The 15,534-nt window shown below is 41.6% G+C and overlaps 1 protein-coding gene across 1 annotated transcript in view; it reads right to left on the bottom strand.

Moving 5' to 3' along the window:
- The window catches only part of kcnh3 (potassium voltage-gated channel, subfamily H (eag-related), member 3), a gene marked incomplete at its 3' end in the record, with an annotated part of 202,757 nt that overhangs the window by 75,103 nt on the left and 112,120 nt on the right, over nt 1-15,534 (bottom strand). Inside the window, exon 2 of the mRNA XM_083996055.1 lies at nt 1,837-2,070. Coding sequence (XP_083852181.1) covers nt 1,837-2,070 — 234 coding nt within the window. The remainder of the gene's footprint in view (nt 1-1,836; nt 2,071-15,534) is intronic.

Genomic DNA, 15,534 nt, shown 5'->3' with positions numbered 1-15,534 from the left:
CTCAATAGACTAGAAACTTTTAAAGTTAGATCTTGATTTAAAAAGGGTTGGGCACCCGTTTTACATGCACTGTAGCAGAAGATGTATTTGGATGATGTTGTGAAAAAGTGAAGGATAATGGGAGTCTAGTGAGACTAGTTCACCATCAGATTTGAAAACTATTGCAAAGTATAAAGTTGGGATTTAATGTAAGAACACAGCTAAAATGAATATTATATAGGTCTGCTCTTTTTTATATAGTTATGGTTGGGGCCTTTTATGCTTTTATTTTGACAGGACAGCAAAGAGCTTCAAGCTGCGCCACCGTGGGGCTGACTCGACCACCGAGCAGCTCTCCAGAGTCGGTTCGTTTCTAAACATTTTAATGCGGAAAACCTTCGATAATGAAGCTGAAAGTGACTCAGTCGGAGCTCAAACACAAAGCAGCAGCTGAGAGTTTAGTTCCAGAGGAGAGAGGCTGTTTAAAGCCGATGTGACGTCCAGCTGTGGTTAAAAAGATGCTGCAGAGCTTCACTCAGCAGGAAGACAAAGACAGAGGTTTCTGACAGAGACAGGTCTGGTTCAGCTGCAGCATCTTCACTAATGAACCAACAGGTAAAAAGCTAATGTTAAATTATAAAGGTCAGTGACAAACACTTTTTCTTTGGTTTTATGTAATTTTAAATTACACAGACTGAACGCTCTGAAAATGTCAAATGGTGAAACCACGAAAGGATGATAAATATTAAATATTTGATCCACCTACGCTGGATTTAAGTGCACTTATAAAAAGTATAGTTTCTCCTGAAAACATTCAATTGAAATAGATGTTTTCTATATTTGAATTTGAATACATTTTATCAACACTGAGCAGGACGTATCCAAAAATCACAACTTTTTTTCAAAATAATGTGACAGATTATGTAAAATTTGCCAAGAAACATAGTGCTGCATTGCAAAAGTGAATTACATTTATTCCATATTTTATGAGACCAGATTTATTTTCCTGTATATAGACAAATTTGTATGAAAAAATACCAGTTACACCACTTGATATTGGATTGCATCACTTCATGGACTCATTAAAGGGATAGTTCAACATTTTGGCAAATTGGCCCATTGTCATAATCCCTATAGTCATAGTAGTAGGTTCATTACCTTTAATTGTCGGTGCAAGCTGTTTTTAGAACGGCGGAGCAGAGCCGTGAGCTGCTCAGAGCTACGCTACGGAGGCTCATGGGATTTCTTGGTTTCCCTCATCAAACTCATCAAATACACAATCCAACAACTCAACAACGCTCTGGTGGACAAGTTGTGACCTGCACATTCACCACGCTATGAGATAATGACATGACGAGATGGAGTTGTTTTTGAGGCAAATACAGAGACTGCTTGCCGAAAAACTGCCCCCGACAGAAACGTGTATCAGCGGTTTTGCGTGTTCAGGTCACAACTTGTCCACGAGAGCGTTTTGGAGTTGTTGGATTGTATATTTGATGAGTTTGATGAGGGAAACCTCTAAAAACAGCTTGCACCGACAATTAAAGGTAAAGAAATATACTCCTAAAACTATAGGCATTATGGCAATAGGGCAATTTGCCAAAATGTTGAACTATCCCTTTAACAACTGGCCTCAAGAACCAGGACAGGACTAATAAGTGATGTGTTTTATGTTGTAGAATAAAACCCAGAGACTTCAGGATGAGGGAACCAGAGGTGATAAAATATCATGAATGTCTTTGATCCTGCAGCATTTTATCCACTGACTCAGTATCACACAACCTCAAATAACCCAAACTACCAATGAAGAAATGCTGACTCCTGTAGTGTCACAGCAGGAGTTGACCGGTTTCTCACCTTCCTTCTTGTAGAAGACCAGCTCGGTCTTGAACTCCTTCCTCTCGTCGAGGGCTCCCTGGATCTGAGCCGTCAGCCGGTCGCTGGTGTCCGTGCCGTACAGGAAGTGACACGCGCAGCTCTTCTGCATGAGCTCGGCGCGGGCGTAGCCGGTGAGCTCGCAGAAGCCGTCGGAGCAGTAGACGATGGGGTAGAGGGACTGGACCTGAGCGTTTCCCAGGACAAAGTTACTGTCTGTAAGAGAGAGAGAGAGAGAAGAACAGGTGTGAGAGGAGGCAACTCTCTTCTGATTGGCCGACTGGTTTCTGACTGATCCAATAAAACATAAAGGGCAGATTTCAGAATAAAACACTCAGAGAAACCAAATCCTGCAAAGTTGTTGGATGGTGGGTCCATGAGGTGGTGAGGGGGGCGGGGCTTAGTTGTGACATCACAAAGTGACAGGAAGTCCTGACGGCTGGTTTTAAAGGGACACTGTGTAACTTCTCCTGTTATCTATTCATGATAATCGATTATTTGGTTCTTCAGTCTGTTTTTCATTAACCAGTAATCCCCCCAGCAACAAAGTGAAGTGTTCCTTTCAGCTCTGAATGAGCCGTTCATATCGTTCATATCTCCATGGAGCGGGTAAGCTCGGTGCTGCTGCCATGTGGTGTCTCCATGTTTTTACGTTCAGTGGCAGCGTGACGGTAGGAAACCACGGAAACTCAGCGGAGACACCGGAGCTGTCGGCTCAGGTGGAGGTGGCGTCTGTGAAAAGTCACCGTGGTAACGCAGTGAGGAGGAACGGAGCGTTACACTGATGCTGCATTCACCTGCAGTCGGGCAGACGGCCGTCGCTAACAAACCAGATGTCATTTTAGTCACAGAAGTCCAGAGGAAGCCGGTAAAACAATACCACATCGCCATGACAACATATTGTCACGTGTATTGTTTTGCCTCGTGTTAACGGACCACTTGTTTACATAGAGGCTTGTTTACTAGGGGTGGGAGAAAAAATCGATTCACATAAATATCGCGAAATTCTTTTTTGACGATTTTTATATCGATTTTTTTTCTTCAAATTATTATTTTATTTTTTTATTTTATTAATTTATTTTTTATTTTTTTTAATATTGTGCAATGTGCATTTGTTAGCCTTATTTACATATAGAGAGTCCAGGTTTTGAAAAGGGTTTAAGTTCACTTTATAATGGAGTATGTTAATTTATTGGCTCCTACAGTATTTGTGTGCAGATAAATGTTAAAAATGCTAAAGACTAAAAATCGAGAGAATCGGCAATATCGTAGAATCGCAATTTAAATCGAATCGCCATCCAAAAAATCGTAGAAGAATCGAATCGGGAGAAAAGCGTATTGTCCCAGCCTTTGATGCCGTTACGTGCAGCGGCTGTCGTCCGTCTGCCGTCTGCCCAATTTCAGGTGAATGCAGCATGAAAAATACGATTGAGTTGCTTGTGATAAACAACCACAACGCTAGATGGGAGGAATTCCTACACAATGTACCTTTAACACAAACATCTATCTACCTATAAACACTCAAAATGAGGTTTGTAATGACTCTACTTTCCTCCATCTCTATCTAAATATTCCAACCACCATGTGCGTTACTGTTACTGAAGCTGCTGCTGCTGGTTTCCAGTCAGAAGAAGCTCCATCAGGAACCAGAATTGATCGGGCGAAGTAGTAAACACTGTCAAGAGTCCATCACAAAAACCTTATGAGGTTTCATTAATTGATGCAGTCAACAGCACATCCGCCGCCCTGCAGCAACAGCCCTGCAGTGTGTGTGTGTGTGTGTGTGTGTGTGTGTGTGCGTGTGTGTGCATATGTAAATAACGTTGCCTGTGCACATGGAGTTAATGGCCCCGGGCGTGTAGATGTGTAGATGTGTAGATGGTGAACAGGCTAAAATGGACTATTTATTACTCTGCACTCTGACGTTCTCATTGATTCATCAACTCTCAGCCCCAGAGACCAAACATTAAATATTGTATGGCCTAACGATGGTGTGTGTGTGTGTGTGTGTGTGTGTGTGTGTGTGTGTGTGTGTGTGTGTGTGTGTGTGTGTGTGTGTGTGTGTTGTTTCACTGCTTGTGTTGCTCTGAGCTCCTCGGAGAGACGGTTTGAAACGACGTGTTGAGACAGGAAACTTATCAAAGCAGAGAGAACGAAGGAGGAAGACGAGGAGGAGGAGGAGGAGGAGGAGGAGGAGGAGGAGGAGGAGGAGGAAGAAGATGAAGAGGAGGAGGAAGAAGATGAAGAGGAGAACGAGGGTAAGGAAGAGGAAGAGGAGGAAGAGAAGAAGGAGGAGGAAGAAGAGGAGGAGAAAGAGGAGGAGGAGAAAAAGAGGAAGATGAGGAAGAACAGGAGGAGTGGGAAGAGGAGGAGGAAGAAGATGAAGTGGAGGAGGAGGAGGAGAAAGAAGAGGAGAAGGAGAAAGAAGAGGAGGAGGGTAAGGAAGAGGAAGAGATGAAGGAGGAGGAAGAAGAGGAGGAGGAGGAGGAGGAGGAGAAAGAAGAGGAAAAGAAAGAAGAAGAAGATGAGGAAGAACAGGAGGAGTGGGAAGAGGAGGAGGAAGAAGATGAAGAGGAGGAGTAGGAGGAAGAGGAGTAGGAGGAAAAACAGGAGGAGGAGGATGAAAAGGAAGAACAGGATGAGGGGGAGGAGGAAGATGAAGATGAGGAAGAGGAGGAGGAGGAGGAGGAGGAGGAGGAGGAGGAGGAAGATGAAGAGGAGGATGAAGAGGGTGAACGTGTGTTCTTCCTCAGCTCAGCAGCCGTCAGTCACAACAAACCAGCACCTCGTTAGTTAATGACTGATCCCCTGACTGACACATCAACACATCAACACTTCCTCTTCCTCTCCGGGGGACTGGTGGGGGGGGGGGGGGGGGGGGGTGTTGCCCCCATAGACATAATACATGTACGTATGTTATATCTATGGTTGCCCCCCCCCTCCGCCTCCCAACACACACACACACGGTGATCCTCAACTCAACTCTCAACTCAACTTTATTTATAAAGCCCTTTAAAACAACCACAGCTGAAACAAAGTGCTGTACATAATGCAATGCTGATGGAAACAGCCAATAAGAGAGGTGACGACCACCTTCGGTCCTGCCCCCTCCCTCACTGTTCGTCCTGTGGGACTCAGGTCTGATGATGTCATCCAGACATATGACAACATGGTCACATGACGACCAGAGGAACAAGCTGCTAGACCACATTAACAAACACACACACACACTTCATATTGTTTAGCATTCATTCATCATTTAAACAGTATTATTGTGATACTTATTAGTATGTGATTTATAAACTTTACCTGAGATTATAATCTCATCTATGATGTGTTTAATTTTTATATTTTCAAACTCAATAAATGTTGTATTCACTATTTATAAATCAACTATCAGATCAATAACAACCCAGTTATTGATCAGAAGTCGGTGGTTCATTGGATCATTTATAAAGTGTCAGTCAATGATGAACAAACTGTGTAGATGCTGCTCTGATACACAAACTAATGGTCAGAGAGTGAGTTTATAGATGCTTTATTATAGATTTTATTATTAATTATACTAAGTTTTATTATCTATTATGGATATTTATTAAAAACACGTGTAATTGTGTTTATAAATCACAGACTAATTAGTATCAGTGGTTGAAGAAGAACGCCTAATAAATGAAGAATAAAGCAGTAAGTAAAGTTTAAATAAAGTTCAGATTCAGCTCCGTCTGCAGCTCCGATGTGTTTTTGTTTCTAGGAACTTATAATTGGGACGAAGCGACGGGTCGGACATGATGCATTATTACAGACTGTCAACAAACCCCACGAAGAGAAAACACACACATGACTGGGACTGTGTGAAGTGTGTGCGACTCCTGTGGCTTCTATGTGTGTGTGTGTGTGTGTGTGTGTGTGTGTGTGTGTGTGTGTGTGTGTGTGTGTGCGCGAGGACACACTGAGCTGCTTCATTACACACAGACAGTGTAGAGTGTGTAAATGTTTAAACGGCGACGCAACGCTGAGGAAACTTCAGACCAACACACACACTTCACTTCACTGTCCTCAGGGGCCAATTTAAAACAACAACAACACACAAATAGCTACACAAAAAGGACACACAAGACAAACTGAACACATTTAACAAAATCATATAATAGACCATATTAAAAAAAACAAAACAACAAACACTGAGACAGAAGTTGTGAGTGTTGAACCAACTGCAGCTCTGTTACAGAAGCTGTTCCGTCAGAATAACTCAATGAATCAATAATTACATATAAAAATTCATAACTTCTTATATTTACAGTTTGTTTTTTATTAAGTTGACTTTTTTAAAAGTCCATTAATTTTCTAAATCATCAGAGATAGGCTACACACCACTCTTTCCACCAAACCTCTAACAGGAGCGTCTCCTAATATGGGCGGATGCACAGCGGTTGCCTTGGCTACAATACTGGATTCACCAAAAAGATCACAGTTTGGGAGTTTTATACACTCAGGTCTTTTCTTTTGTTAGACAATGGTTATAATTACCTCAGTAATGAGCTGAAGGAGGAGGAGGAAGAGGAAGAGGAGGAGGAGGAAGAGGAAGTGGAAGAGGATGAGGAGGAGGAGGAGAAGAAGGAGGAAGTGGAAGAGGAGGAGAAGAGGAAAAGGAAGAGGAGGAGGAGGAAGAAGAGGAAAATGAAGAGGAAGGAGAGGAAGATGAAAAGGAAGAGGAAGAGGAGGAAGAAGAAGAGCAAAAGGAAGAGGAAGGAGAGGAAGAAGGAGAGGAGGAGGAAGTGTAAGACTAGGAGGAGGAGAAAGAAGAGACAGAAGAGGAAGAAGAGGAGGAGGAAGTGTAAGACTAGAAGGAGAAGAGGAAAAGGAAGAGAAAGGAGAGGAGGAGGAAGAGGGAAAGGAAGAGGAGGACGAAGAGGAGGAGGAGAAAGAAAAAGAGCAGAAGGAAGAGGAGGAGGAAGAAGAGGAAAAGGAAGAGGAGGAGGAAGAAGAAGAGACAGAAGAGGAGTAGGAAGTGTAAGACTAGGAAGAGAAGAGGAAAAGGAAGAGGAGGAGGAGAAAGAAAAAGAGCAGAAGGAAGAGGAAGAGGAGGGGGAAGAAGAGACGGAATAAGAGGAGGAGAAGAGGAAAAGGAAGAGGAGTAGGAAGAAGAAGAGACAGAAGAGAAAGAGGAGAAAGAAGAGGAAATGGAGGAAGAGGAAAAGGAAGAGGAAGAGGAGGAGGAGGTGTAAGAGTATGAGGAGAAAGAAAGAAGAGGAGGAGGAGGAGGAGGAGGAAGAGGACGAAGAGGAAGTGTAAGAGTAGGAGGAAGAAGAAGAAGACAAAGAAGAAGAGAAGAGGAAGAGAAGGACAATGAAGAGGAAGAAGAGGAAGAGGAAGAGTAGGAGGAAGAAGAAGAAGACAAAGACGAAGAAGAAGAGAAGAGGAAGAGGAAGAGAAGGACAATGAAGAGGAAGAAGAGGAAGAGTAGGAAAAGAAAAGGAAGAGGAAGTGGAGCTGAGTGTTCTCCTGAGTTAATGAGTTATTAGAAGCTGTGATGACGTCACAGAGACAGAATCGACTCAGCTGTTGAAGTGATCAGTCACACTTCACTCTCTCTCTTTGTTTCTGTTGCCAGGAAACAAGTTTTCATCCCCATCGCCCAGAAACCACTTCCCTAACCCCTCCCTCCCCCCTTCCTCCCCTCTCCCTCTCTCTCTCTCTCTTTCTCTCTCTCTCTCCTCCCTCGGTAACAGCTGTGTTGCTTCCTGTCAGTTTCCTGCTTCTCTCCATCTCTCCTACAGTTACATCACCGTCTCTGAGGTCACACCAGGTCGTTTACAGCTCGAATTACACATGACCTCATGGCTAATGGTGCATGTGTGTGTGTGTGTGTGTGTGTGTGTGTGTGTGTGTGTGTGTGTGTGTGTGTGTGTGTGTGTGTGTGTGTGTGTGTGTGTGTGTGTGTGTGTGTGTCATTAGCTGCTGTAAATCTCTTGTTTTGTTTTGTTTCTTCCTCACTCACAGGTGACAGAGCTCAAACTCTCTGAGAAGCATCGTTCATTAACGGTTCACAGGCCCAGAATTAATTGATTTATTGATGTTAAAGGGATAGTTAGCAAATTGGCCCATTGCCATAATCCCTATAGTCATAGCAGTAGGTTCGTTACCTTCAATTGTCGGTGCAAGCTATTTTTTAGAACGGCGGAGCAGAGCCGTGAGCTGCTCAGAGCTACGCTACGGAGGCTCATGGGATTTCTTGGTTTCCCTCATCAAACTCATCAAATACACAATCCAACAACTCCACAACGCTCTGGTGGACAAGTTGTGACCTGCACATTCACCACACTATGAGATAATAACACAACATTACCAGACAGAGTTGTTTTAGAGGTAAATTCATGCAAAACCGCTGATGCACGTTGCCTTCAGGGACAGTTTTTCATCATCAGTCTCTGTATTTCCCTCTAAAACAACTCTGTGTGGTAACGTTGTGTTATTATCTCATAGCGTGGTGAATGTGCAGGTCACAACTTGTCCACCAGAGCGTTGTGGAGTTGTTGGATTGTGTATTTGATGAGTTTGATGAGGGAAACCAAGAAATCCCATAATGAGCCTCCGTAGCGTAGCTCTGAGCAGCTCACGGCTCTGCTCCGCCGTTCTAAAAATAGCTTGCACCGACAATTAAAGGTAACGAACCTACTGCTATGACTATAGGGATTATGGCAATGGGCCGATTTGCTAAAATGTTGAACTATCCCTTTAAATACAACAGATACCCATGTCTTATACAACCCTAACCCTTCATTCATTAGAGAGACGACGAGCTGCAGGGACCGTCTGAACCAAAACGTTCAAAAACACCTCTCTACATTTTTTTAAAGCTGTGGAGTGGACTCATTAATTAATACATCAACTTTTATTTTATGTTAAATTGTGTGCAAACCTAGAGAACAACAACAGAAGTTTCTCTCAGATAAAACTGGTATTTCAAGGACACAGGTTTTACTCTGTTACTGTGAAGCCTGACAGACTGAAGGATTTTCATTTTATTTCATTTTATCTAAACCGTGACTGCACTTTAAGAACAGAACACTTATTTATTCCTGGATTGATTTTTAGTGCTGAATATGAAAGTTGCAGCTGCTGTTTTGTATTGAACGGGCTTTTATTTTGACACACGGCTGAACTTTAACACATAATCAAAATGAAGTTGTCGTTATATTTGTTTTTTTTAAAGGCTTTAACTCAGAACAAAAAAATGTTAGATACGTTGTAGTTTCTCCTTTAAATGCACAGAAGGAAGAAATGATGTCGGAGTATTATTTAAAGATTCCTGTTTAGTCCTTTTCAGAATAAGAGCAGCCCGTCGATATAAACGGACAAAACATCACAAAGTAAAACGTTTTTTCATATTTAACTGCTTCATACAGAGAAAAGAGACCGTCTGAGTATAAAAGGATTAAAATAAACCAAAAGAATAAAAGTCGAGCTTGAAGACGGAGGATTGTTTTTCTGACTGAGACTGAGTTGTGATGTTACCGTGAGCAACGGCAGAAATAAAAAAAACGAAAACCAACCAAGGACGGATTCCTTCACATCTGTAGCTGAAATAAAAATAAAAACACTCGACCTTGACTGTATTTTCTCAAAACATAAGAAAAAAAAGAAACACGACTGCACAACTTCACCTGAGCCTTCGCTTTATATCATAACACAAGAGAAAAAAGAAAGTGAACAAAAGTTAAAGCAGAAGTAAGCGATCCGGTCGTTTTGGCTAATGCTGCGTTCCAGGCAGGCTTTTGAAACCGTAAATTACAGCTTCAAGTCACAACTTAGTAGCGTTCCAGGCAACCCACTCGTGTTTTTCCGACCTGTTTTACCTGTGAAAGTCACTATAACGGCCACTCGTAACTTCTGACCCGTGAACTCGTACCAGATCGAACTGGTACGACTTCACAGGTCGGAAAAACACGAGTTACTAGTTTCCTTGAACGCACCATAACAGTCCTCGTCCCTACGTCACCACATTCACGCGCATCCCTTGGCTGCACACACAGCCCTGCATGCCGTTCTCTCTCCTCATTGGATAAAAACTGTAGGATACGAGAAAAGTTTTCTCCTCGGCTCAGAGCAGAGCAGAGGGACTGACAGACCCGTGTTTCGGTCCAAACACTCTATGTAAGTGATTGCTGTCAGAAGATATAACTATTTAAGACTTATATTAACACAAAAATATCGCTTACTTCTGCTTTAAAGCGTCAGATAAATGCAGTGGAGTGAAAAAGAAGAAGCAGAAGTATAAAAAACAAATATATCCCAGATGCATGTACAGAAAGCACTGAGGTTATTCCATTGTGTGTGGCAATGCAGTGACATAAAATCCTTTTGGGAGGAGGTTAAAAAAATGAATTTTAAAAAGAGGATCCTGCATTTTTTATTTTTTATTTTTGGTCACAAAAGGTCACAAATACAACATAAGTGAGCAAATAACAATAGATATGTGTCTTTTAAACACCAAAAGAACATGTTGGGTGAGGCTGAGAGTTTGACGTAGATACGAAAGGGAAGGCAGGATATGTTTGAAAAGATATGGGAACCGTTTAATGTGTTTGTTAATGGTATCGATCTCCCAGATGACAGTGAAGAGGAATAAGTAGCTACTCAGTTACGTCATAAACCTTATAACAGGATTAATGAGCTCTGATACCCACAGTTATATCAGGTTATTAAATTATGCACAAAATGTTTTATGGCTGAGAAGTGGACGTTTGTGATGTGTATGTGTATTGTTTGTTCTGTTTACAACACTTGAACCACAGCAGGTGCCTTTGTTAATAATAATAATTGTATTTATATAGCACCTTTCATACAAAAAGTGCATCTCAAGGTGCTTTAAACAAAACAACATCAAACAATTAAAAACAATATTAATCAAAAAAGGATCAAAAGGTGATAAGACACAGTGATAAACAATAAAACAATAGTAATCATACAAATAAAGTTAGCCTGCGTTAAACCAAATCAATTTTCAGAAGACATTAAAGCAGAAGTAAGCAGAATGTTTGTGTTAGTATAAGTCTTAAATAGTTCTATCTTCCGACAGCAATCACTTCTATAGAGTGTTTGGTCTGAAACACGGGTCTGTCAGTCACTCTGCTCTGCTCTGAGCCCAGGAGAAAACTTTCCTTGTATCCTACAACCTTTATCCAATGAGGAGAGAGAACGGCATAAAGGGGCGGTCCTCTCTGTGTGTGATGTAGGGACGAGGGCGGGGACTGCTAACTCCATCGGCTGACAAGAAGTTAGCCAAAACCACCGGATCGCTTACTTCTGCTTTAAGAAAAGATGCCATACTCAGATCCCTAACTAAAAAGGAAGGTTTTAAGTTTAATTTTTGAAAATAGAGAGGGAGTCTGCCCCGCGAATTTGGATGACATGGTTAATGCACAGGTCGACTTATTTGATATCACAATGTGTATGTGTAAGAAAATGTTAATAACTCTGTATTTCTTTAATTGTGCATACATATGTAGCCTATATTTATTCTATACAATAGCGTGCATTGATATATACAAACTTCGTGTAATATTTAGACACACATCTGCATGTGCAATCGTGTGCTATGGGCATCGTGCAATTTAATTCAATCCTTGTTTGGCCAGTTAACTGTTGTCTATGTATGTTGTGTACTATGTTGTATATGTTTTTTGTATGTTGTCAAGGTGTTATTATGGCGCATTGTTTTATTGTCGTAGTCCTGCCTCTTGTACTTTTATCGTCATTGTTTTTATGTCTAACATCAAACTGCTAATGGGACTGGGGATGGAAACGAGCCATTTGGCCACAATCCCACATATTTACATGTCAATGTTCATTAATATGTACTGTTCCCATTTAAATCTGAAATCTGAAATCTAAAGATACTGTTTTTACCTCAGACTGTTGAGTATCTGAGTTAGCTCCCAGGCTACGAGCTAACGGGCTGCAGCAGCAGCAGCAGCAGCAGCAGCAGCATCAACCCACTCGCTCTGATTTACTTTTGACCTCAAACTGAGACACTCAAACGTCACAAACACACACACATACTGTAAGAAAATAAGAAAAAAGAGAAAAGTTGAGCACATTTCATTTTAGTCTCCGTAGCAACGTCAGAAGTCTGAGCCTGAGCTAATGTCAGGGCAGCGAGATCACAGGCGGCCGGTGACTCACTCTCACTCAACACCTCCCTGTTCACGTCACCAGACAGAAAAAACACCTTGACTTCCTCACAAGCAGAACTGAACCAAACATCAACTCAACTCTGTGTTTTCATACAGATGCTGTTACAAAACGCCTCTGTTTGTCCAGTACAACATGTGCTGTAAGAAACTATAATACAATAAGTGCTGAGCCTCTTGTGGCGGCTGCAGCCTCAGGCGGACACACACACACACACTAACACTAACACAGACAGATGACAAACACTCGTCAACCTCCGTCCTCCAATCTCATCAAGCTGTCACCCAGTGATCCACCTCTGTCTCTGGGCCACGTCTGACAGGACCGAGACCCGAGACGCCAGACCATAAACGTCAGCGTGTTGGAAGGAACACGTCCCCAGTGGACGTCTTAATGTCCTGATGTCCAAGATGTCAAGACCAGGAACAAAACACACACTAGAGGGTAAAAAAAAAGGCCTTTTTATAAAGAGACAGGGACACGGTCACACTCTTATAGCTCCTTCAGTATAAAGGTAGATGTTTGTATTAAAGCTCCTTCAGAATAAAGGCATAGAAGTTTGTATTAAAGCTCAATACAGTATAAAGGTAGATGTTTGTGTTAAAGCTCCATACAGTATAAAGGTAGATGTTTGTGTTAAAGCTCCATACAGTATAAAGGTAGATGTTTGTATTAAAGCTCCATACAGTATAAAGGTAGATGTTTGTGTTAAAGCTCCATACAGTATAAAGGTAGATGTTTGTGTTAAAGCTCCATACAGTATAAAGGTAGATGTTTGTATTAAAGCTCCATACAGTATAAAGGTAGATGTTTGTATTAAAGCTCCATACAGTATAAAGGTAGATGTTTGTGTTAAAGCTCCTTCAGAATAAAGGTAGATGTTTGTGTTAAAGCTCCTTCAGAATAAAGGTAGATGTTTGTGTTACAGCTCCTTCAGAATAAAGGTAGATGTTTGTGTTACAGCTCCTTCAGAATAAAGGTAGATGTTTGTATTAAAGCTCCATACAGTATAAAGGTAGATGTTTGTGTTAAAGCTCCATACAGTATAAAGGTAGATGTTTGTATTAAAGCTCCATACAGTATAAAGGTAGATGTTTGTGTTAAAGCTCCATACAGTATAAAGGTAGATGTTTGTGTTAAAGCTCCATACAGTATAAAGGTAGATGTTTGTATTAAAGCTCCATACAGTATAAAGGTAGATGTTTGTGTTAAAGCTCCATACAGTATAAAGGTAGATGTTTGTGTTAAAGCTCCATACAGTATAAAGGTAGATGTTTGTGTTAAAGCTCCATACAGTATAAAGGTAGATGTCCATGTGTAGTGTGATTATAAAGCAGCTCTAGGTTCTATATTAATACTGTGAAAGTATCAAAGCCTCAGTCCACAGAGAAATGCACACAGCCTGTATTCAGAAACTGAGCCTTAAAACCAGCCGTCAGGACTTCCTGTCACTTTGTGATGTCACAACAAAGCCCCGCCCCCTCACCACTTGGACCCACCATCCAACAACTTTGCAGGATTTGGTTTCTCAGAGTGTTTTATTCTGAAATCTGCTAAAAAACGAAGAAAAAAACCAGACAAAACCAAACTATTTCTTTCTGTAAATATCCACCAGGAGCATTATGGGAAATCAATTCCTGCAAACACAGTGACCTGCTGCAAGACCCCTCGGTGTGAGACGGAGACAGTGTGACTCATGTGACACACACAGCGCTCAGATCAGATGTGAACGGGTGTCAGACTTGTTGTAATGTGTGTTAGTCAGACACGACAGAGGAGTCTTCTCTCGCTCTCACAGGACAGAACGGGAAGAGAAGAAGTTGGTTTCCCACGGTAACACATGATGCACATGTTGTGGACCGACTGACACTGAGCAGCAGGGTAGAAACACACACAAATAACTATGAGGTCACATTCTCACTTCCTCCCCCCCTCTCTCTTCTTCTTCTTCTTTTTCTTCTCACCAACAACTGTAGCTCAAATCAAGTTCAGTTTAAAGGGATAGTTCACCCAAAATTCAAATTTCACTCATTATCTACTCACCCTCATGTGGACTAAGGGCTGGGAGAAGTTTCAGAGTCCTCCGTGGCTTCTCTGAGTTACAGGGGGTCTCAGCGCAGCAGTAGCCTATTTGTCCATATAATGGTTGTGAATGGATACCACTTTTCTTCATCCAAAAAGACACACCAAAAAACATCCAAATACCTCCATACTGCTCATCTGTAATGTCCCTCTTGTATTGAAGCCCCAACATGAGAAATTGTTCCGAAAAAAATTAAATAAGTCTATATTTTAAGCTTGTTTTGTAGCGGAAGCTCCCAGTGGCTCGGTTCACTGCTCTTCCTGTGTCAGTGCACTGACCGGCGGAACAATTTCTCATGTTGGGGCTTCAATACAAGAGGGACATTACAGACGAGCAGCATGGAGGTATTTGGATGTTTTTTGGTGTGTCTTTTTGGATGAAGAAAAGTGGTATCCATTCACAACCATTATATGGACAAATACTGCTGCGCGGACCCCCCCGTAACTCAGAGAAGGACCAGAGACTGGAGCCATGGAGGAATATCTGCACCTCAGCAGGATGTTTCACCTCCTTATTTATATATTTTCACACTAAACCTACATGGCTACAGACAGACAGACAGTTTGTTGGTTGCAGCTCGGCGTCAGACTGATCCACCTCCTCCACATCTCTGACTCTCCAGCTGACACAAGCAGCCTGAGGCTCTTTGTTCTCTCTGGACATCTTTTTTTCCCAGAATGCACCATGTTCTCTCCACACAACTCAGCTGCTGAGTCTGCAAAGAACAGCAACAACTTCAACTTGTATATCTGCAGCATCTGAATCACAATCAGAAGCAGAAATACTTTATGATGTTGCAGCTGCAGGAAGATGCACAGGGAGTTTCAAGGTTTTTTATTATTATTATTTATAAAAGTGGCATGAAATTAAAATTCTGTGGTTATAAATCAGTTTTGCTGATGATGAATTGTTGAAGCTACAAGCAAAATGTACAACTGACTCATCTGGACATGCACATAGCCTATATTAGTATCAGTCTGATCAATAACAAAGTGAAACTGTGTTGTGTTTGTGTCCTGTTCACTGTTTTTACATCCTCATCCTCATTAAAAAGTCTGAAAAAAAAACAATTTCAACTGAATACCAAGCGTATTGATTAACTATTGAACCGTGTGACACTGATGGAGAGTTTTAGAGTAAAGTATGAAGCAGTTCAGGGGCCACAGTCTTCAGGGGACATGGTCAGCAGAGAGGTGTTTGTTTATCCTGTGGATTTCCTCTTGCAACCTTCACAACATTTTTTTTTTTTGCTTTTACAAAAAACATTTAATATTCCTCCACACTGCTCGTCCACTGCAATCCAAGTGTCCTGAAGGGAGATAGTCCAGAGTTTACTGGAAACTACGTCATGGCAAATTCAATCCAGGACTGTTGAGGCTGTAAAAATGTCCTAAATGAGGTTG

Source organism: Trachurus trachurus (genome assembly GCF_905171665.1).
Source record: "Trachurus trachurus genome assembly, chromosome: 21".
Classification (NCBI taxonomy): Eukaryota; Metazoa; Chordata; class Actinopteri; order Carangiformes; family Carangidae; genus Trachurus; species Trachurus trachurus.
Note: the sequence above shows the minus strand (reverse complement) of the source record. Positions and strands in the feature narration are given on the sequence as shown.